General features: G+C 38.0%; 1 protein-coding gene across 2 annotated transcripts in view; it reads right to left on the reverse strand.

The window, feature by feature from the left end:
- Positions 1-24,424, reverse strand: part of DTWD2 (DTW domain containing 2) — a 92,168-nt gene that overhangs the window by 50,938 nt on the left and 16,806 nt on the right. For both annotated transcript variants that reach the window (XM_031043597.2, XM_031043596.2), the window contains exons 2-3: positions 13,841-13,931; positions 7,453-7,547 (exon numbers count right to left, since the gene is read on the reverse strand). In XM_031043597.2, the coding sequence (XP_030899457.1) occupies positions 7,453-7,547; positions 13,841-13,931 (186 nt within the window). The remainder of the gene's footprint in view (positions 1-7,452; positions 7,548-13,840; positions 13,932-24,424) is intronic.

Here is a 24,424-nt window from a genome sequence, read left to right on the forward strand (position 1 = left end):
TTTTTGAGACCAGACATCATCACTTCACAGAGGAGCTGTAAACCCAAAAATATCTAGCCTCTGTCAAAGTAATTAATTAACTATATCTAAAACAGATTAAGTAAAAGACTAAGAAACCTATAATAAAAATAATGGTGAGCACAAGCCTCAAGTATTGTCAATATAGCAGGAGCCTGACTTATGATTCTGTATGCACATATTAAAATCTACTGCAAAGTGAGGTAAAGCAGAGACTAACTACCTCTACAAGTGTTTCCAGGACAACCAACCAGGCCTCAACAGATCCACAGGAAAAAGTCAACCAACAGTCAAAACCAAACAGGCATCTTTGAGTAACAGGAGGTAAAAGCACACATTTCAAGAGTGAGTGGTATGATGGGGCACCAGGCAAAGAAAAGCTCCAAAACCAACGTATTTCGTTTCAGTCTGACAACAAGAGATAGCATACTGACTTGTAAAACAACCAGGTCAAAGCAGTTCAAATAAGCTGAGAAAGCAATTGTTCAGCAGGATTCTGGATGGACCTTCCTCGGAAAAGACTCTTATGTTTACCAAGTCCAAAGAAAAGAATGCTATAGTATTTGAAACAGATGAGAGTCATGACAAGAATTGTAAGCTCAAGCTTAACAGTTACCAGAACATGTTAGAGAATTAGGACCTCTCCTACTCCAAAAGAGCATAAACATTCAATTTTTCATCATTTGTCCAAGATATGACCATATCTGTACATAATCAGCAAAAATCAAATGCAGAGAAAAGAAATATGTAACATAGAAGCCGAGTGGAATGAAGGAAAGACAATAAAACAAGAACAAAAACCACATCACTATGTTCTGTCAGTATTATCCTAGAAAAATCTTCAATATTGAGGAAAGACAGCAAAATAGTTGGAGGAAGATATGCATATTTCAAGGAATTAAATCATGATGGGTGGCAGTGTAGGTTGTAAAATATACTGGGTTGACTTAAATGAAAATTTTGTATTTTTTAGCACAAAGATAGCAGAACTGAAGAAGAAGAGAATAAGGTGAGTGCAGAAAGTAAGTTCTGATATACCAGTGGAGATCAGGAAGTGGCTTTTGGGACTGATAATCTTGGCAGTGAACACTGTCAAACTGGAAGCCATCTGATAACTGAGTAAGAGCAGAAAGGAGAAAGGTGCTGGAAATTACCCAGAAGGGGGTGAGAGTATTTAGAAATCTGAAAGAACACTACATTTGAAGAATTATATATGCTTTTGATAAGCAGAAGCACTGAACCAAGATACTGATTTAATAAAAATAAGTCTTGATCAAGAACTATGAAGCAGAAGTCATCCTAACTAATCCTAAAGAATTTGAGATACCATCAACTAAGGAAGACTTAGAAGTCTTATGTCAAACACAAAAGGCTTGGTTAGGTGGTAGCCAATGAAAACAGTAAGGGATTTGTAAAATAATCATATTAAGTAATAGCATAAAGGGCAAAAAATTAGGAAATACTACCAGGATTTGTGCTTCTGAAGACTTAAAGAATGGAAAAAAGACAGAAGACATCTGTAATTTCCAACATGTGAATGTACCAAGGAAGGCAGAGGAAAAGGGAAAGAAAATTATGCACATCTGAATGCTGACAGAAAAGGACCAAAACGAATAGCATGGGATGTCAGTACAAAAAAAATAGAATTAAAAAAAAAGAAGACATGAAGCAAACAGCAACTGTAGCCATGAGGAAAGTAATGTTTCTAAGTCAGAGAGAAAGAAATAAAATTAATACACTGTTAAAAAAATGCATATAAACACTTTCCTACCATTCCTAATGAAGGTGACTAAGTTACACACATTACAATCATTACAACCAGTTACAAAATCCATCTATTTCATGAATACAGGATAAAAATATTTTGAGATATCAAGAGAAAATAACTTTTACATCTTTCATATCTTCTATCCTAGAAGGTTCAAAAAACTACAGTACAAGCTGTTAGAAAAATCTCTGGTCAAATTTATTGGTAGAACATATTTTGTCAAGGTTGTAATCACTCTATATATTCCTGTGTTTTGCGGCATCAACACCACAAAACCAATAGTTTTATAAATAAATTAATAGAAATAACTGAAACTACTGTCAATTTAGAAATTAACCAGATCCTATCACTGTTTAGATAGGTCTGTCTAATCCTCACTATAAATTTTTCAGTGTTCATTGGTCATGGATGGCTATGTCCTTTTTAGGAAAGATAGGTCAGCAAAGCGAGGTGGTGGAGTCACTCTTTATGTGAGAGAGTGACTAGAATGTATTGAGTTCTGTCCGGGGGCAGATGAGGAGCAAGTGGGTACGAATTAAGGGACAGGCTGGTACGGGTGATACAGTTGTGGGGGTCTATTATAGACCTCCTGATCAGGACGAAGGAGTTGATGGGGCTTTCTACAAGCAACTGAAAGCAGCCTCACGACTACATGCCTTGGTCCTCATGGGGGATTTTAACTACTCCAGTATCTGCTGGAAGACTCACACAGTGTGCGAGTTAGTAGGTCAAGAGGTCAAGGGGTGTGGTTAGTAGGTCAAGAGAGGTTCTCCTCCCCCTCTACTCTGCCTTGGTGAGGCCGCATCTGGAATATTGCATCCAGTTCTGGGCCCCTCAGTTCAAGAAGGACAGGGAATTGCTTGAAAGAGTCCAGCGCAGAGCCACAAAGATGATGAAGGGAGTGGAACACCTCCCTTATGAGGAGAGGCTGAGGGAGCTGGGTCTCTTTAGCTTGGAGAAGAGGAGACTGAGGGGTGACCTCATCAGTGTTTACAAATATGTAAAGGGTGGGTGTCAGGATGATGGAGCTAGGCTTTTTTCAGTGATAATCAGCTATAGGAAAAGGGGCAATGGTTGTAAACTGGAGCATAGGAGGTTCCACGATAACATCAGGAAGAACTTCTTTTCTGTAAGTAAGAGTGACAGAGCGCTGGAACAGGTTGCCTGGGGGGGTTGTGGAGTCTCCTACATTGGAGATATTCAAGGCCCACCTGGACAAGTTCCTGTGTGATGTACTCTAGGTTACCCTGCTCTTGCAGGGGTTTTGGACTAGATGATCTTTTGAGGTCCCTTCCAACCCTTGGGATTCTGTGATTCTGTGATACGTGGTCATTACACGAAGTCAGAAGTGAAAACTCCAGTTACCATGGAATCAGCCTGAGCTTGTGCAGAAAACTTGTTTCACAGAAAAGTTTTTAAAATTTTAGTACAAATTATTTGAGTCCTTTGCTTGTTTATGCTGCTCTCTTAGCCAAAGTATAAAACGTACCTATATCTAACAGGCTCAGCATCTCTATGAGTAAGGTATGTCAGACACACAAAGTATTTTACACTTTCACATAAAAATTCAATCTCTAATCTGGCAGTGATGCTAACCCCACCCCTCCCACACCCCTGCCTGCCATACTACTGTGATACTAGGCTCATTGTAAATCTACAAAAAGAACTGAACAGAAAATATCAACAACTCACAAAAGTGCTGTTTTTACAATACCGATATTCAGTAAGTACTCATGCCAAGTTGTTAATTTTTAATCATTTTAGCACACCAAAGAGTAACCCTAATATCTGACAATAATTTAATCAATAAAAAATATTAAAAAAACGCACAAAAACCAAAGTCCAGACCTGGTCTTTTAATTCAGAAATGCCATCTGTTGAGCTAAGGCACTTTGGAAAGACTACATACTTTCAGTAGAATTAAAATGACAGATCATAGGAAGAATATACATGACTGGGGAAAAATCTCAAGTTAGCACTTCAAAACAATTGGATTAATCACTTCTCATCTTTACCATTACTGTGCCAATTATATGTTGAAGATACCAACTTCAAAAAGCTTTGATTAGCTGGCTGCTTCTGGAAAGACTTACAGAAGTTGGTTCTTTAGCCATTCTGCAATATAGGCCAATTAAGAGTAAGGTTATCTACATAATTTCTCGATCAGATTTCAATCATAAGAAATGGTGACCCAAGAAGGTAGAACTGGGTGGAGGAAATGCTAACAAAAAAAAAAAAAAAGTGTGCTTTATGTTCCCTCTTTCGTCCAAGCACAAGTTTAGAAAAAAAAATTATCCTTATTTTCCATCTTTCTGTCATAAACATCAGAGGTTTAAATGCTAGGCTTTGCAATCATTCCAGTTACCCCATAATGTATGATTACCACCTAATTACTTTTGGCCCTGCATCTGGATGAGTCAGATCACCAATATTCATATTAACCTAAGGAAAACTTCAATTTCTTTCACCATCTCCAATACATTTTATGGCAAAAAAAAACCAAACCTCACAGCAATTAGGTAATTATGAATTTATTTAAACTATTTTGAGGCTGAGATATTCCACAACTGGTTTTGACCTAAACAGTATGCTTTAGGTTAGAGAAATTACTCCCTTTACATTAGAGAAATGCCTCTGGATTCAAACTTGAGAAAGCTTTAATACTGTAATCATCACGTCTAAAAAAAAAAAAACTAAGGACATTTACTGGAAGCAGAATAGTATACTATTTCTTGTATTGATAGTGTTCCATCCTGTGCACATCAGTATGAAAAGTTGCTTCATTTTCAGGTTTAATGGGAAGATAGTACAATTTCCCTTTACCTTGGAACTTCTTAATTACTACAGTTATTAGCATAGAATACTAATAGAAAACCAATATATTTCTAACGTGCTCTAGCTACTACTACATGCAACACAAAGGTGTGGGAGCACTATTCTGAATCACTTTATGACATTTTTGTTCACTGAGCTCTACAAAACGTTTTCTCCAAAGATTAAACTCAATTTTAGAATTAATTTCTTTCATCAGTATTCATGATTTTTATTTGCTTTTGTTGAAAGTCTGTGTAGTAATGTCATTAGCATTTCTACCAAGAACTGTTTTCTAAGATTTAGCTTCATCCAATGAGGACTAAAGATATTATATGGGAGAAAAATATTATAGAATCATAGAATAGAATCATAGAATAGTAAGGGTTGGAAAGGACCTCAAGATCATTAAGTTCCAACCCCCCCTGCCATGGGCAGGGACACCTCACACTAAACCATATCACCCAAGGCTTCATCCAACCTGGCCTTGAACACCACCAGCAATGGAGCTTTCACAGCTTCCTTGGGGAACCCATTCCAGTACCTCACCGCCCTAACAGGAAAGAATTTCTTTCTTATATCTAGTCTAAATTTCCCCTGTTTAAGTTTCAACCCGTTACCCCTTGTCCTATCACTACAGTCCCTGATGAATAGTCCCTCTCCAGCATCCCTGTAGGCCCCCTCCAGATACTGGAAGGCTGCTATGAGGTCTCCATGCAGCCTTCTCTTCTCCAGGCTGAACAGAAACAACTTTCTCAGCCTGTCTTCATACGGGAGGTGCTCCAGTCCCCTGATCATCCTCGTGGCCCTTCTCTGGACTTGTTCTAACAGCACCATGTCCTTTTTATGTTGAGGACACCAGAACTGAACACAATACTCCAAGTGAGGTCTCACGAGAGCAGAGTAGAGGGGCAGGATCACCTCTTTTGGCCTGCTGGTCACGCTCCTTTTGATGCAGCCCAGGATACGGTTGGCTTTCTGGGCTGCAAGTGCACACTGCAGATGGCTCATGTTCATTTTCTCATCAAACAACATCCCCAAGTCCTTCTCCGCAAGGATGCACTGAATTACCTTTTTGCCCAACCTGTAGCTGTGCCTGGAATTGCACCAACCCAGGTGTAGGACCTTACACTTGGCTTGGTTGAACTTCATGAGGTTGGCATCAGCCCACCTCACAAGCATGTCAAAGTCCCTCTGGATGGCATTCCTTCCCTCTAGTGTATCAACAGAACCACACAGCTTGGTGTCATTGGCAAACTTGCTGAGGGCACACTCAATCCTATTGTCCATGTTAGCAACAAAAATATTAAACAAGACCGGTCGCAACACCGATCCCTGAGGGACACCACTCGTTACTGATCTCCAGCTGGACATTGAACCGTTGACCACAACTCTTTGAGTGCGACCATCCAGCCAGTTCTTTATCCACCGAGTGGTCCACCTATCAAATTGATGACACTCCAATTTAGAGACAAGGATATCATGTGGGACAGTGTCGAATGCTTTGCACAAGTCCAGGTAGATGACGTCAACTGCTCCACCCCTGTCCATCATTTTTGTAGCCCTGTCATAGAAGGCCACCAAATTGGTCAGGCAGGATACCCCCTAGTGAAGCCATGCTGGCTGTCACCGAGCACCTTGTTGTTTTTCATGTGCATTAGCATGCCTTCCAAGAGAACCTGCTCCATGATTTTGTCAGGCACAGAGGTGAGACTGACTGGTCTGCAATTCCTTGGGTCATCCATTTTCCCCTTCTTGAAAATGGGGGTATATTTCCCTTTTTCCAGTCATCAGGAACTTCACCTGTCTGCCATGATTTTTCAAATACAATGGCCAGTGGCTTTGCAACTTCATTCACGAGCTCTTTCAGGACCCGCGGATGGATTTCATCAGGTCCCATGGACTTGCGTACATTCAGGTTCTTAAGATGGTCACGAACCAGATCCTCTCCTACAGTGGGCCCAAGGTCTAGGTTTTCACAGTCCCTGTGTCTGCCTTTCAAGACTTGGTGGTGCGGTCAGAGCCTTTGTCAGTGAAGACCGAGGCAAAGAAGTCATTCAGAACCTCAGCCTTCTCCAAATCCTGTGTAGCCAGCTCTCTCGAAAGCTTCCAGAGAGGGCCTATGTTCTCCCTAGTCTGTTTTTTAGCCGCTACATACCTATAAAATCCCTTCCTATTATCTTTAACATCCCTTGCCAAGTTTAGCTCTAATTGGGCCTTAGTTTTCCTAACTTGGTCCCTAACTACGCAGACAACATCCCTGTATTCATCCCAGGCCACCTGTCCTTGCTTCCACCTTTTATAAGCCTCTTTTTTCCTGTGAATTTTTTATAAAAGGCCTCCAAATAATAAAAGAAATTCTGAAAGCTGTGCTTTCTCATAATCAATTTTAAGAAGAAAAGATTTTAAAATTATACATTCTCTAAGAGTTTTTCACCAAAGGACTCCCTTCTCAAGTACAATCTCCCACACTCAAGTGAAAACTATTACTTATATTTCAGTAATACCAAATGGTTTGTCAGACAAGGCTAATACAAAAGGAACCAAGAGGACACCACAAACCTAATACCAGGTTAGAACAGAACTGCAAAAAGCTAGAGAGGCATAGTAACCACCTAAAATTCTCAAGAGCACAAAATTGAGACAGTAAAATCTATAACTTAGAGGAAGACATATGAAGTGTTTCTGACTATTATATGTAATTTATCTTTGCTGGAAACCAAATGTTTGTATTGAGTGAATGTGTACACTTAACATAAAAATTAACAACACTGTTGTGTTCTTACTAAAAAAACTTAGAAAAATATCTCCATAAGTTACAGAAGACATGATACTGCATAACCAATCTCACTCACCTGTCTTCACTAAAACGTCGACCAACCACAATTTTACACTTGTCTGGAGGGAGACAAGCTGCTAGCAAAGGCACCGTCCTTAACACTCGACTTTCCTGTAAAACAGAAAAGCTACTTTTGAATAAATTCAAGGAGAGCTTCTATGAATTATTAATGTTTCCATTTACTTTCAAATGGAAACTTTCAAGTGGACACAGAAAAAAAAAAAACTTATAACACAAAAGAAATCTACAACAAAAATACCCAATTTTGATGCATTTACATCCTATTATTTTGATTGACAGTATTAAACTTGGTTTTAAGTAGCCTATGACCAACATAAATTTCAGCTGGGCTGTCAGTATCAAAAAGTACTATGAAATTTCACAGAATAATAAACAGTGGGCAAAAATGAGCATTAACATTAATTATTACCTTAACCTATTAATGTAATAGGTTGGGGACCTAATGTCTCTATATGGGAAAATGAGTGGAGAGCTTAATTTCCACAAACAGGTGATAAAATAAAAGCTCTGGGTGCATCAGAAAAGGCAGTTTGAAATATAAACATATCTGTTCCACTGTCACTTCACAGTAACCAGGACAATAACACCAACACTGCAACATACTCCACGTTGTGCTATATAGGCTCCATTCATCAGGCATCTGCCAATATCTTTACGCCACTGATAAGGAATATGACTACCAGGACTGGGTAAGGAGCAGGGGCTCTTGAGATCTCAAGGAGTATTAAAGAGAGCTGTATTGGAGCAGAGCTTCAGAAAGTGGAGGAAAAGGGAAGTACTGCCAGCTGAAGAAAACCCCCTACTTATCAAACAGAAATTTGTTTCTGTTCTTCATTTAACAGAGCTGGGAACACACAAATTTTTGTCCAGACAAGAAATACTGCAAACTGAGCTTGAATATTTAGGATGTCAGTTTCTGGTTTTTCATCAGTGAAGTGGGATGATACTTTTATCTTGCATTTGATGAAGACATCAAGCCAACACAGAAAACTGAATGAAAGTTTTTATTTATTTACTTATCAAAAGAGGAATAAAGGAAAATTATTAGCTGAATCTAGCAGAAGAAAAGACACTAGAGGTCAGGTGAGGATTATGAAAGCCCTAAACTCAGTCAGAAATGAGTTCTTCCAATATTCTCAACATGAATGTCTCATGATTCAGAGAATGAAAATCCAAAGATCAGTCCTTAAACCACAGGACTAATTAATGAAAAGCAAGGCAGGGAGAGGTGGGGAGAGGAGGTCCATCTTTTGATTGATGAGAAATAGATATAAACAAATCAGTATTTGTGAATACGTAAGGCCTTTATTAGCTCTCACAGTTCTCCCTGGGTGGCTGTCAACTTCCACAAGTACAATGTGTAGCTGCCTGGGGTTCTCACATTGTCTTGCTAACAAACTGCTGTTAAATTAGTTCTGCAAAGACTTTTATCACTGTTGCCTGAAACCTTTATTAATATTGCTTTTTCTGATCCACAAATATACTGATACAAGTACTGCTCCTCTACAAATGAAACATCATGGAGTTGAAGGAATAAGTTGTCCTGCTACATTCACCACCACTTTGCACAGCGGAAGCATCGTGATGTCTCCTAGGTACAGAAGAAGAACAAAGTACCTGGGGAGTCAAGCACTAGCAAGAGGAGGGAAAAATATCCTTCAAACTACCATTGATTTCTTCTGTCTCAGCAAAGCGGAATAAGCCATCAACAGTGGTACAGTATTATTTGTCTTTATTTTATTCTATTTAAATAAATCTTCAATTAACTAGTCAGAAGACTCTCTTCTTCATATGAAGTCGCAATAAGGGAACTGGAAGAAAATCAATTGTCTCTGATAAGCAAAACCAAAAGAGCTATCATCAGTCAAGGAAAGTCATTCAACTGTTCCCTCCAATGTCATATTTTTACTTCAGAATTACCTTTCGTATCAAATAAATACACTCTCTTCCAACAGGAAAAACTGAATTTCCCAACTTAAAACACAAGCCATGTTTACAGAAAGATAAACATAAAATTCAAAGCTAAAAGGAACTGCTTGAGAACAGAAGCTGAAGAACAGCTAAGTCAAACTAACATTAAAAAAGGGGTTTCATGTCTTTATAATTTTCTTCATTTAACATCATTTGCATTTAACTAGACTATATATAACCTGTTTGTTACCATATCAACTATTTACATTTACTGGAGCACTTTCTCCTTTGTTATTCTGAGTGTTCTAATAGTGATTGGCAATTCTTTGTTTATTCATTATTTGGCCATTGAAGTACATAAATAAAAATATCACTAGAGGATTTATGTTGTGGGCTGACCTTGGTTGGCCTCCAGGTGCCCACCAAGCCACATTATCATTGCCCCTCTTAAGCATGATAGTGAAGGATGGGGAAATAACACGCAAATGAACTCACGAGTCAAGATAAAGGCATTTTAATAAAGAAAAGCAAAGGCCATATGTGAAGCAAAGGAAAACAAAAAGAACTTATTCTCCACTTTCCATCAGCAGGCAATGTCCAGCCACTTTCTTGGAAGTAAGGACTCAACACACACAGCAGTTGCTCCAGAAAACTTATGCCATAATAATTAATGCTGCCCTCCCTTCCTTCTTCTTCCCCACAGCTTTTATTGTATCATATGGTACAGAATATCCTTTTGGGCAGCTTGGGTTGGCTGTTTTGGCAATGTCCCTTCCTAGCTCTTCCCATCCTCAACTCACCGGATTTGGAGGAAGGGTTTGGAGGGAAAGCTCTGATAGCGCCACTCAGCAATAGCCACAATACTGGTGTGTTATTCACATTGTTCCAGACACAGATACAAAGCACAGCACTATGAGGTCGGCTGTGGGGAAAGTTAACTCCATCCCAGCCAGACACAATACAACTTTTGCTTTTTTTATTTTTTTCTTTTCTAGAAATTAGTGGTACTTTTGTTACCATAGCATTATCCACCTGCAACAAACCAGACAATTCTAACTAATATCAATATTTATTAAATCCAGCAGATATACTCCCTCCATTTTTATTTATGAATTGTTAAGACAATTAGCAAAACTTTTCCCCTTATATTTGAATCTTACTATTCAATAAGGAATACTATACAGAACAAATTCTATAATGAGCAACACAAAGCTAATTACTTGCGTTAGATCAATATATAAATTCATTAAATACACACAATCTAAGTTTTCTTCTCAGATGCTTAACAGAGAAAAATCTTACATTTATAGAAAAAAGGCAGGGAAGCAGAACAACCTAAGAAGATACTCTGCTATGCTTTAAGGGTTCAGTCCTCAGATATAGCTATCACTCAGGTTTTGAAAAGCACATAATGATGTACACTCTGCTGGCAATAACTCCAAGGACAATAAAAGGCAAAGGTAAGACAAACGTGTAAAGGGTTTGTACACCTAGTTATATCACTGACCTGACATGAGGTTCATAACAGTACATACAAGAAGGAGAAAAGTAAAATAATCTTGTAAATTTATACATATATATGTATCATGTATAACTATATGCAAAGAAGAAACAGATATTAGGCTGAGCAAATAACTTCTTCACTCTTCCATTATTCCTGATATTGGGTTTGGGAAGTTGTTGTGGTTTAAACCAAGTCCACACACAGCTCGTTCACTTACTCCCCACCTTGCTCCCCCAACTCCCAGAGAGTTAGGAAGGAGAATCCAAAGAATGTAGCCCCCACGAATTGAGATAAGAACAGTTTAATAGCTAAGGTATAACATAAATCACTACTGATACTACTACTACAAATAATAATGATAAAGCAAACAACAAGTGAAGAGAATACAACACCTCACCAGCCACTGACCCATAACTCACTCCACCCTGCCCGACCGAGCACTGACCGATACTTCCTCCATCCCCCCAGAGCTCCAGCCCTTCCGGGTCTCTCCCGGTTACCTCCTGGGTATGACGTGCTATGGTATGGAATACCTCTTTGGCTAGCCTGGGTCAGGTGTCCTGTCTCTCCTTCCTCCCGGCCTCCCCTCCTCCCTCGCAGAGCATGAGCTCAGAAAAGGCCTTGGACAAACCAAACACCAGAGCAGTAACTCAAAACATACTTGCTATCAGCAACCATTCTCAGCCTGAAAGTCAAAACACAGCACTGCACCAGCTACCAAGAAGGAGAAAAATGACTGCTACTGCTCAAACCAGGACAGATGTAAAATGGAAGCTAGATGGCAGGATTCCTCACGTGGGATCCACTGCTCTTCAATGAGTGATTGCTCTCTTTCACAGTATCTGATACCTGCACAGGCCTCTGGATAGTAAGAATGTGGAGAGACTGTCACATTGATCATAGCACAGAGAATATTGCTCCTGACTTCCTATATTACTATCTCAGCTGAATACAGGTCTCAGTAGCACCATTTGACCACAGTTGGTGGCTTACTTCACTGCACTGTGGACTTCCAAGAATAAATAACAAAACACATGGAGAACAGCAGTCAACACTGATATGCAGTAGGGGAAAGACATTTTCTATCTGATTAGTTTAATGATACACCTTTGAAATGGACTCTTAGAGTCTATCTGTAATGAAATGGCAGACTGAAGGATGAGATACAGTCTAGAAGGCTTATCTGCCTTCAAGACTGATTGCACTTTGAGTATGAGCAGCTACAGCAAAGGGAACCCATCTTTTGCCATGTACAACTCTGGAGTCAAAAACATCACCTATAATCACCTAAGACAAACACCTGCGGAAAAGTGGCATTCTGCTATAACAGACAGGTTTTTTGATTGCTGATTAATAAAAAGTGTAGATATCCTTTCAGATGAACACAGGAATGGTGTATGAAACCTAAAAAGAATCTGGAAACTTTTTCTAGTATCTTCCACCATGAATAAGAAATTCAACACAACTCAAATGACAGTTTAAATACCAGTTTCCTGGCACACTCTTAAACCTCTTTTCTAGCAAGTGATTTAGGCATATATTTAAGTATTTTTGAATTATAAAGTAACACAAAACAGTTTTCTTATTAAAAATAGCCAACTAAAAATCACAGCTTTCACATTCACAGGCCACATACATCATGGCTTCCGTTCTGCTTCTCTGCAAAAGAACATTTTTCTCTAACTTGCTCTTTTAAATTTTACCTAAGTTCCTTCAGGCAAAGACCTTCTGCATGCTGACTGAGCTACTCTAAGTAAACAGCTGGATCAGAAGAACAGGGGTTTCTGAACTTCACAGTCTAATTTGTAGACCAGCCATCTATCCAGAACTGTGTAAATGCAGTCCAACTTCTAAAACCCTTTTCATCCACCACCATACTCCATTATTAACAAGAAAACATCAACATAAATTCTTGTATTAGGGAAACCAAAACATACAGTTTTGAAGCTTAACTATAATTTTTCAATGGCTAAACAGGTATGGCCATAACTAAGATGCACTGCTTAATTCATATTTTTAACAAACCAGTGTCCTGGGATCAGTAGTAGCAGTCATTGTTCTCTTTCTTAGTAGCTGGTGCAGTGCTATGGTTTTGACTCTCAAGCCTGAGAACAACACTGATAACACCAGTGTTTTTAGTGGTTGTTCAGTAATGTTTACTCTGACCAAGGACTTTCTGAGTCTCATGCTCTGCCAATGAGGAGGGGAAGCCGAGAGGAAATAGAGACAGGACACCTGACCCAAACTAGCCAAAGAGGCATTCCATACCACAGCACGTCATGCCCAGTATATAAACTGGGGGCAGTTACCCAGAAGGGTTAGATCACAGCTAGGGTTGAGCTGGGTATCAGTCAGCGAGTGGTGAGCAGTTGTATTCTCTTCTCTTGTTATTTCCCTTATCATTATTATTATTGGTGGTAGCAGTAGTGGTATGTGTTATACCTTAGTTACTGGACTGTTCGTATCTCAACCTGTGGGTGTTACATTCTTTCGATTCTCCTCCCCATCCCTCCAGAAGCAGGGGGAAGAAAGGGAGGGGAGCGAGCAAGCAGCTGCGTGGCTGACTGGGCTTAAACTATGAAAACCAGTAATATCAATAAAAGACCACTGCTATAATCAAAACACATTCATCCATGGATCAACTCTAAGCACCTGAATAAGACACCATATCAAGATTAATTCTTACAACTTGTACCAAGGCAGGAAGACTTCAGATGCTAGCAGGACTATTCAGATAAGAAAAGATGTCTTGCATGCATGAAGTTGCAGAAATAAGTTATGATTTCAGAAGGTAGAATAATTCAGATGAACTAAATAAAAGATACAATAGGTAAGCTGGCATTTCAGTCATTAAGTTGAAAAAGAAAATTCATCACATGATGCTAACAGCACAGCTGCTTCCTCTTGCCTACCTTTTGCTGCACTGAGATTCTAGCTGAACTTCAACAATTACCACTGCCTTACTCACCTCTGCTGGATGCTGAATTATATACAAGCAGGCGGAGATCTTCAGCGGATGCATTGGCAGGAATGGACATAAACACACCTTCTGAGGACGGCTAGATGATAGAGGGGAATGAGAGAACAATAAAAGCAATCAGCAATTTATGAAAGATGGGATAAATACATTGCACAAATACACACTGCATCCCAGCAGACACACTAAGAACTTCCCCTTATGACACAGTGTATTAAAACCAATGTAATTTTCTGTTTGAAACTCCTCTATTTCTAAAAATAAAGAAGCAAGATTTTCATTGAAATGGAGTTTTGAGAAAAGTGTCCAGATCCCTCCTGTGATCTGCTTAGGATTGAAACACTCCAAAAATCCTTTCATCACCTTCAAGAGGAGCAACTTCCTAGTATCCATACCCCACCCAGAGAAGTCTGCTAGTGCTTTTCATATCGAGTTAGTGTTTCAACTATTTGATAAAAATAGAATATATAACATTTATAATTGATATATTTATAAGAGATTAATGACAATAATTTTAGCAGTATACACATATGAAACCCCATCATGCTTTATTTATGTATTTAATTTATGCCCCTCTACTCTGCTCTTGTGAGACCTCACTTGGAGTACTGTGTGCAGTTCTGGTGTCCTCAACATAAAAATTACATGGAACTGTTGGAACAAGTCCAGAGGAGTGCCATGAGGATGATCAGGGGGCTGCAGCACCTCCCGTGTGAGGAAAGGCTAAGGATACTGGGGAGAGACTCTTCATTACGGACCATAGTGATAGGACAACAGGTAACAGATTAAAACTTTAGCAAGGGAAGTTTAGACTGGATATAAGAAGGAAGTTCTTTACTGTAAGGGTGGTAGGGCACTAGAATGGGCTGCCCAAGGAAGTTGTGAATGCTCCATCTCTGTCAGTGTTCAAGGCCAGGCTGGACAGAACCTTGGATGATATGGTTTAGTGTGAGGTCTCCCTGCCCATGGCAAGGGGGTTGGAACTTGATGATCTTAAGGTCCTTTCCAACCTTAAATATTCTATGAGTCTATGATTGTGTTCACTTTTTATAATACTATCTATTCTGAAGTATGCAGTAGACATATAGCATGAAAACAAAAAAAAACAAAACCAAAAATTATAAAAAACTTCTAACTTAAATCTGAAAAAAAAAATATTTAAAATTTTTTGCTGTAGTGCATGTAGCTGTTCAAATTACTAGCAGAAGAACTGTATCTAGAGAAATTAACTCAAATATTGCTTGGCATATTTCAGTCACTACAGCTACTCATGTATTTTATTCAGTAACTCAGAAAAACTAAGGATTTCGTTAACATGAATCTATTACCACCTAAAATCATTTCGTTCCTGCAAACAAAGTTTTCTGAGCTTGAAAAAAAAAATAGTTAGAATTTTCAGCAGAATGCTAGGGATTCAGAGCACAACTTCACCTGCATTCTCCCTATAATCTTTATTGGCAACAGTTTATAGGTTGGTCACATATAACAGACAGTAAGCAATCACTATGATTTACAGAAGTGAATTCTGAACACAGGCTCAGATCAAGTCCATGATGAGCCTGACTGACACTGTGCTTGCTCATCCAAATGCATTAAATAATGTTACAGTAATCCAGGCCAGCACAACTGTTACCTCATCAAACATTAGTACTTACCAGTAAATGGCAGCATTATAAGAAGACAATAATAGATAAGTTCCTCTTTAACAGCTGACAGGTTATGTTCATTTGAACCCCCTGCTTCTAGCCCCAGCTACTGAGACACTGAGGCTATTTCCCTTCTCCGTAGCATATACAGTTGAAGGCTACTCAGCAACATTCTAAATTCAAAGCAGTATTGATGCAAGAGCAGGAATTGGTACTGATTAAAAATAAGGACTGAAAAAAAAGTATTTTAAAATATTTAGAATAAAAGGCTTATGGCCAAGAAATTAGCTTAATGATAAAATGGAAATTTTTCTCTTAAACTCTTCTGCTAGCCTGTTTCAGTAGCCTGCCGTCTGTCTTTCCTTTGCCCTTCTAGTGCTGGCATTTTCCTGTTGTTAATCCCGCAGAAATCTAGCACATTCTGCTTTACTAATGGCCAGGCTTTAGCCTAAAATTAAGTATTCATTAATTTCGCTATCTGGTGGGCTATTCTGGGGACCTGCACTGTGAATAGACTGAAACCAACCTCGCTTCCAGGTCTGGTGGGTTCTTTTCCAGTGCACTACCACTGCCTTTTTTCCAAAATTTTCTCACATGCAATCAATTTAAACAGAAGTTTCCGGTAACAGTTTTGTTAACAACCTGAAGGCAGCAAATCCCCCCGGTGACTGTTTGTTGCCCAGGCCCCAACTGTTAAGTAGAAGCTCATCCTCTTTTTGATCATCAGACTTAGTCAAAACACAGTTTTGTCCTTAATGTGATTCCTTAAGTTCTCCCTGTTATAAGATGGCTGGTTTCACTAACAAGAGAAGTTGATAAAGTTTTCCCCATTACTGTATTTTCTACTGACAAGAGATTAAGGCATGAAAATCTACTACACAAAGCTGTTCCAAAACAGTTAGCTGGTGACTGAAATCCAAAGAGCTGCATTGTTCACTAGCTTTTATAAGCAGATGGAAATAGTTTCTGGTGATTTCTGACTTCAGGGTGTTTAACAAAGCTGGCTAGACATAACTTACTTATTTTCAAGTCTCCCTTTTGCAAATGCTTTTTGTCTTTTCCACACCGGCTTGGATTTTTCATGGGTAGTTTTTTAAGCTTTGTTAAACTCACAAAAAAAAAAAAAAAAAACAAAAAAAACACAGAGCCCAAACCAAAAAAGGAAATTACCCAGAAGGCTAGCATTTTCAAATAGTTACAGAATAAAATCTACCTATAATTCAATTTGTAAGGAGTAGAGCACAAACCATGGCAAATAAAATACTTTCCAATATAACTTAATTACTTACATGTGCACATATATTGCTTAACTTTAAGCACCCAATTAGGTACCTAATTATGTTGAATGTGTACTTTTACAACCCCATGCTGGGGGCCACAAAACTTATTTCTGTACTTCCACCTTGGGCTTACTGTGCCACAACAAGAAAAACATTCCTACATGAATTTGACATTACCAAACATCAGTTTTAGGAAGCACTGCAGAACAACACAAGTTCTGTTTCACCACCACAAAAGCCACCTTTGCTCTGAGAAAGATTACATAGGCCCAAAAGGATTTTTTGTCTTTTTCTTTTGTTTTAAGATTCTGCTACAGTCTTGCCCTACATACACGTCTGATGTAACGGAAGAGTAGGGGCAGCACCAGAAAACTGATTTAATGATGAACATCATTTTCTCCCGTTTCTAGAATGAAAGTAGCAATCCACTCCAGGCAGGAACAGTATTGTCCAGAATATCAAGGAAAAGGTTTGTGGGTGGGGATTAGGGTTTGAAGTAGGATAATTTTTGCAGTACTTTTCACCTGTATGCTATTTCTCTAAGACTCAAAGGTATCCAGTGGGTTCTTAGCTGTTTCTCAATACAGCACTTCTAGTTTAAAAGGTTATGAAAAAATGCTCCATATGCAAAAGACAGTCATGCACAGACTTCTCATAGTTTTCTCTCCATTATTCACATTTAAATTAATGATGCTCAGATTCAGAATAACATTTAGTCTATGCTCCTAGCAGAACCAGACAGTGGACTGTGCTGTACTGTGGTGTCAAAGTTTAGTGTCTTTACTAGTTTCTGGGCAAAGATACTCTAAAAGTGAATATGCAGCAGCCTGGAAAGTAGTGAGCTAATTCTGAAACTCTTTCTAAGCCTCTGTATGATTTTCCTGAAAATATAAGTACCTCATTTGTTTCAGGACTTTTACCTTGTTACCTGTCCAAACAGTTTCCAAAAACAGGAACCATATGGGGAATGCAAATGAGGGGTAGTCTTTCACCCATATTCAGAGAACTAAAGGCAAGTAATTTGAGGATTTAAACCCAGAGTAAGCAAAGAATAAGCATGTCACAATTTTATGTTCAGCAGTTGTAGAGGTTTCTAGGGAAGGGTATAAACATGTTAACTGTGCTAAGCAGATGTTCTAGAACAATGCTTGGAATATTAAAATAAAAAGGAAGTTGATGTTTTTAAACTACTACCACTTGTGGCAACATTTTTATGTTACAACACATATTGCCAAGGTCAGGCCCCAGACACTGTATATTCAAAGAAACATGCCTGCCCAAAGAGAAATGGCTGCTTCAAATAAATTAGGTTCCTCTATTGTTTAGGTCAAAACACCCAGGGTTTCAAGGTCAAAACCCACCTAAGAAGTCTGGAGTAAAGCCACAAAGTTAGCATATGTTTGGTTTATACTGATGGTTGAATATAGGTTTTATACTAACACAAGTCCATTGCACACATGCATTAAAACATTCAGGAGTTCTACAAAGCTGTGTTGGAAGTTCAGAGGCATAAGCCCATATATTTTATAAAATTTAAGAACGAATCTTATTTTTGCTAGCTTTATGTTAGAGGACAAACAAAAATTAAAAATGGCTTTAAGATTAAATTTTGCAGCCTCCACCTTGGGCACTACAGCTGCAGAAGGTCCTTAAAAGAATGAGTGGATTAACACAGATACACATCAAGTGATGCACTTAGGAGGAACAATCCTGACTCAAGAAAATCCCACAGTCTGAGGTTAATGTGGCATAACATTCAGGAGTAAGACCTTATGATAGCAGTTCTGTGAAAATGGCAGTTTAATGCCTGGCAGTTCTCAAAAATGCAGATCAGATATTAAGTGTCACTGAGAAAGGACAAAAGAATTAAAAAGGGAACACTACTATGCCACTAAACAAACCTTTGGTTTGCACTTTGAGTGCAAAGAGGTTGGAGAACCCAGATCAAGAAATAAACCACAAGGAGTAATTCCTCATGTCAAGCCCCACAGATCTCCTTGATGACTGTGTTGTGGATAAAAGAACTTCACATAGGTTCAAGGGAAAATGGGAAAATTTGTGAAATAAGAATCCATCATACAGGGAATGACCACTACTGAAGGTACAAAGCCAAAGCCAACACGTGAAGTCCCCTGAGCTAAAGGCAGAGAAATATCAGTGTATGCTTACCCTTTTCTGTGAAACTTTTGATATGCTCTAGTATGGCCATTTTTCTATTCTCAGTCATGCTCCACAATTTAAAATGAATGTGTATAATGCCAGTTGCAGTGCCTTGAGATTACCTAGCTGTATTTTTTTTACTTTCTGTATTTTAGCTCTGAAATTTGTCTGTATGTACTTTTGCATTTCCCTGGGCAAAATCACAGCTCCTTTGGGGCAGTCTTCTGTCATTGACAGGCCTTACTGTCATCTTAAAAAGAATTTGCTGAGACTATTACATTTCAGCTTTCCCTCACTTTACGTCTACACATAATGTGACCTGACGCCATTGCCACAACTTTCAAGGACGATAAGAAGCCAGCCCTGTTAAGTGAAAATCACTCTCTCTTGCACTGAACAGAAGTGAAATAATGGATTACCTCATCCACTACAAACCCAGGTACAGTGCAGCCATGAGGAGGATTTTGTATTCACTGTAATGCTGATGATAAGCATAGATCCTGCAAGAAGAGCCAAACTGCCATGGTCACCAGCAGAACTGTACATTAAAGACAGCCTTAAAGTTCACTCTAGATAAATCTACTAAGAAGACTTGAGATTTCTGAAAACTTATCCATGTGCCATTCCTAATGAGTCAGATTTAAACTAGAACACCATCACTGCTGCCTCACATATACAACCTCTGCTGATCTGTTTTGTTAACTGAAACTCACACATTCTTTTAAACTACTGGGAGGAAAACTGTGAGCTATAATACTGAAATAATAACTGAAGAAATTACTTGGAGTTCTCCCTCTCATTTTAAAATTGGAGAGGATGAGCCAATTCAACCCTTACCACTGCTTCAATTATTATAAGCTGGAATTATTTTCTCAGTAGCAGGCAGTTTGTTAGCCATATTGCTGGGCAATTTTAAGGCACAACAAGATGGGTATGTAAGTAATTTGTCACCATTGTAGTGCTAGAAGTCCTTTAGTCTCATGCTTAGTTACCCGGGAACACAGAAAAAACCAAAATATTATCTTTGCCATACTTCAGATTTAATTATGAAATTTATGGTCATAGTCTTTTGTTGTTTTAACTCTCATGCTTGCATTACTGTACTTTTAAGATGTATACTACTATCCTCAGAACCACTGAAATCAACTAGCCTACGGAAGACTGACTCCCACTAACAAAATCCAGAAATAAGAACTTTCCAGGAAGAAAATGTGATAGAAGCTCAGCAGTTTATTTTTAGCCTAAGTTCTCTAATTACATGCCCACAAACTCTTAAATTTATCTTTAAAGAAAGTTTTGGAAAGCTGTATTTCAGGAAAAGTGCTACAACTCTCATGAAATGCAGAGGAACTCAAGAAGCCATCAGAACTAGTTTCTTTTAGGCTTATTTTGAACATTCTTTACTCAAACAAAATTTCCAAGCCTTAGTTCAATCGTGTTTCCTTGAAAAAATCAAGCATAGAAGATTATTCTGACTGCACTGTGTTCCAGCTTCCATTCTTTCCTCCAGTCTCTTCCAAAAGACTTTGGAACTCATTGTCCACAAGGCATAAAAATTTAAAGTAGAATTCTTACAAACTTCATTAAGAGTAAAGAGCCACATAAATTAAAAACAAGTACCAGAAACACAGGTGGACAGGTATTGAGAAAAATCAACAAAGCACTTCCTTTTCCACTCAATAACCTGTATAGCACCAGCTTCCTGCCATGAAAAAAAAGAAAGAAAGAAAAAAGTCATATTGCTGAGGTTTTACTTCCCACGAGAAGTTAAAAATAAATAAAACAGGTGTATGATTTTATGATTTTGGTTTGTTTTGTTTTTAATGGTGCAGCCATTGACTTACTGGAATATATCTTTATGCCCAGAGTATAACTACACATTTGAATAGAGAAGTATCTAATACAAATCATAATGAAAAATATTAGTGCATTTTGAATTTGAAATATATAACTTAAAGGGTGATTAATTATATATGTATATTAATTAAAACCCAACTTCCAAAACTGATGATGATAGCTACTGATTAGTGAACCTGCATTTCTGGACAAATCACACAAACACTCCTTCTCATCCCAGGCCCCTCAACCTCTTCATCAGTCCTAGAAGCATTTAGAGAGCACAAGACCAATTACTCTGCTAACCTCCTCTGTAAAAACATAGAGAGAAAAGATATTCTGCCCAAAGAAAAGATCACACACAACAGGCAAATCTTATTTCTATCTTATTCATCAACATGCATGAACTACTTTGCAAACTGCCTTTAGGTGTAAAGAGGTACAGAAAGAGGTTCAGAAAGGAGAACAACTAGACAGATCCATCTTCCAGCCTCTCAACAAGGCATGCACTACTAGTGAGCAGCTAAGAAATAACAGCACTATTTCCTAGCATTCAGATTCACATGACACTCAGCAGTTCTCCTGCTTCTGTGTGCTTTGGTGAGAAGATATATCCCTTGCACTTCATTCCATTTTCCACTCAACTCTCAACAATATGGCTTACAACCCTCCTGATCAACATCCTAATCACATTTTCCATCATCTGTAATCAAGAATTCTCCATCAATTTGAAAATTACTGCTCTCCTACAAATGTGAAACAATACTGTACCACTGTCCAGAGCAACAGACTTCAGAAAATCCAAACAAAGAATAAGGCTGTTAATTGATAAAGGTATCAAGCAATATCAGCAGAGTTAAGTTCAAAAGGAAACACATATTTGCATCTTTTTCATGAACAGCTACATTGTACATCTTATTATTATGGGGAAAAAAACAGCAGGAAAAAAGTATCCATTTTCAAGAACTAGTAAAGAATAAAGGTATGCTTTTTGGTTCAGAAAATCCTAGAAATACAAAATATCACTCAAGAGTTACTCTGTATTTATGCTGATCCCAAGGCACCTATTGTTCACCACTGTTCAATCTCTACAATATAAACCTTGTGTCTGACCCATTTGTTCTGAGCACAGTTTACTGGCACAAATCACTACCTAAAAGAATACAGCTGTAAGGCCATGCACAAGCAGCTCTCAGGTCTTTCAGTCTTCATCAGCACATTAAGCATGAGTGCATGGTTTACTGTTACTGAACAATAAAAAAAAAAAAAAGGTTGAGGTACACATCTCAAAAAAACCACAAGAAAATAAACTTCAGCAAAATAAGTGTTTGGAACAAACACAGACTACATGTGGCCCTATTTTAACATTTACTTTCAGAATAACCCAAAACATTTCAGGAACTATGTCTTGAGCTCTTACTGGAAAAAAGTAGCAAAATGTAACTCAAAAAAGCATCAAATCTATCCTCAGCACAAGTCTTAAGAAGCTGTTATGCCAGTCCCGATTTTAAGCCTGGAGTTTTTTATTGTTGAGACCCAGCCACTGGAAACGGGATTTTCATCACCAACTAATTTTTTTTACAGCACCAAAGACCTAACAGTTAGCAACGATTTTCAGTCTAAGCTCAGCTGGTCTGGATTTCAACAACTGCAGCAAAACATTTGAAAAGCCTTACTTACAGAGATTACAAGATGTCATTCTTCCTAGATTTAAGACTAAAACTGGACAAAATGCAATTCTCCACAGGTAAGGGATGGAAGCAGTCATTTATTTCATGACAAGCTCAGTCATTTATTTCATTCCATTGACGACAACATTCTTGTCATTCTGAAAACTACATCAGCCCATGTGTTTCTCGAAAAATCAGGCAAATAAGTAAACCTACTTTTTTTTCCCCCTCCAGAAAACATGTATCTGTAAAAATATCAAAAATTAGTAAAGAAAAAAACCTTTTCTTTCAAGTATTTTGGAGTTTATGTGTCATTCCAAACTTTCTTTCTATTCATTGCCATGTTTTTCACAATGGTGTTGAACACTAAAATAGTACAAGAGATATTATTATTTATTGAAGACATAGTTGTATTTAGAGAAGTACCACTTAAGGATGAGGTGGCTTTTAACAGAGAAGTTTCTAATGCTACAGTAACAGGCTATTACATTAGAAGTATTTTAATTTAATTTTGACATTTCCTTTAAACTTTGACTTTAAATAGATGGTAACAGGTTGCCCAACAAAATTAGATAATTAGTACAGAATCTGTATGAACGCTATATGTTAAATGCATACGTCCTCAAGGAGTTTTCTTCCCCATATTGTCACATTGAAGGTATACAGACAAAAATTAATATATTTCAGAAATGTAGACAAGGTCCATGCTGCCTTTATTACAGGCTCTGAGTTGTGCAGTGTTCTCATGTGACCATTTTCCAAGGCAAATAACCTTTTTGCCTTACCAATTACATAACAAATAAAAGACAAACAGGTAAGGAGATTTTTTTTGCCTGGAATATTCATGGCAGCTTTACATGGCTAACCTGGACATACTAAAAACAACAAATATCTTCCAATGCTATAGAAAAGATACAAAGAATAATAAAATATCCACACTGTATACTTTCTTAGCTCTTGATATGGAAACAGACCTTGGCAAGCAACTTTCCTTGAAAATAACCTAAATTAACAAATCAATAGGAGAACACTCTTTCAACTGTTTACATTAAAGTTGGCTGTGGTTTCCACTGTAACTAATAGAAGTAAACAAAAAAATACATATCATTTAGCTTATGCAGCACTGCAGTCATTACAGAAAGGCCAGGAAAGCCAAAAACTAATGAGCCTGAAATTGTTGACATTTTCATGCATCTTGGCTCTACAGTCTGGCTAAGTAGCTGGCACTCTGACAAGCTTGATGCCAGACAGTTAGCAGAGCTTTAAATTTGTTGAAATAGGTGAAGTGGTAATGGCATTTAAAAAGCAGGCCATCAAGACATTAAGATTAAGAAGTTAGAATGAAGTTTTACATTGCCAGCTTTATAATTCCCCAAGTGTTTCAGAAGTTTTGAGGCTGTCACAAGAAAAGACTAACCAGAAAAAGTCTTTAACAAAAAGGTATTGTGGAAAAGCTCAGAATTTTTCAGAAGAAGACTCCCACCTCCTCTCCCACCCCCAATCCAGGAAAGAAAAATAAAATTAAAAAAAGAAATCCACTAATACAGACTCAGCATTTTGATTTTTCATCCATTTGAACATATGCAGAAAACACTCCAGTTAACAGCATAAAGTAAAACCAGAAGTATATTTTTAAGCAGCATATTAAAATTAATACTTTTTAACTTAATGAGGTCTGTGGACATTATTGGCAGAAGATAATTTTTTTTCAATGCTACAGAAGTATGTTTGTTTGAATGTTTGCTTCAAACTGAAAAGCTGTGTTTGTCAAAATGCTTGTTACTATCTTAGCCTTTGAAATAATAATTACAGGATGAGAAACTGTGCCATTGGCTCCATGTGACAGAGTTCAATCCAGCTATGGTTTAAGTTGACATGCAGTTTGTTTAAAAGAGGGTTAAGAAGTGCCTACATCTGAAAACGCTGCACCAAATAATTCCATCATAAAAATAAATCTTGTCAAAGATACTCTCATAAAGTTTT

The sequence above is a fragment of the Melopsittacus undulatus genome, chromosome Z (assembly GCF_012275295.1).
Source record: "Melopsittacus undulatus isolate bMelUnd1 chromosome Z, bMelUnd1.mat.Z, whole genome shotgun sequence".
Classification (NCBI taxonomy): domain Eukaryota; kingdom Metazoa; phylum Chordata; class Aves; order Psittaciformes; family Psittaculidae; genus Melopsittacus; species Melopsittacus undulatus.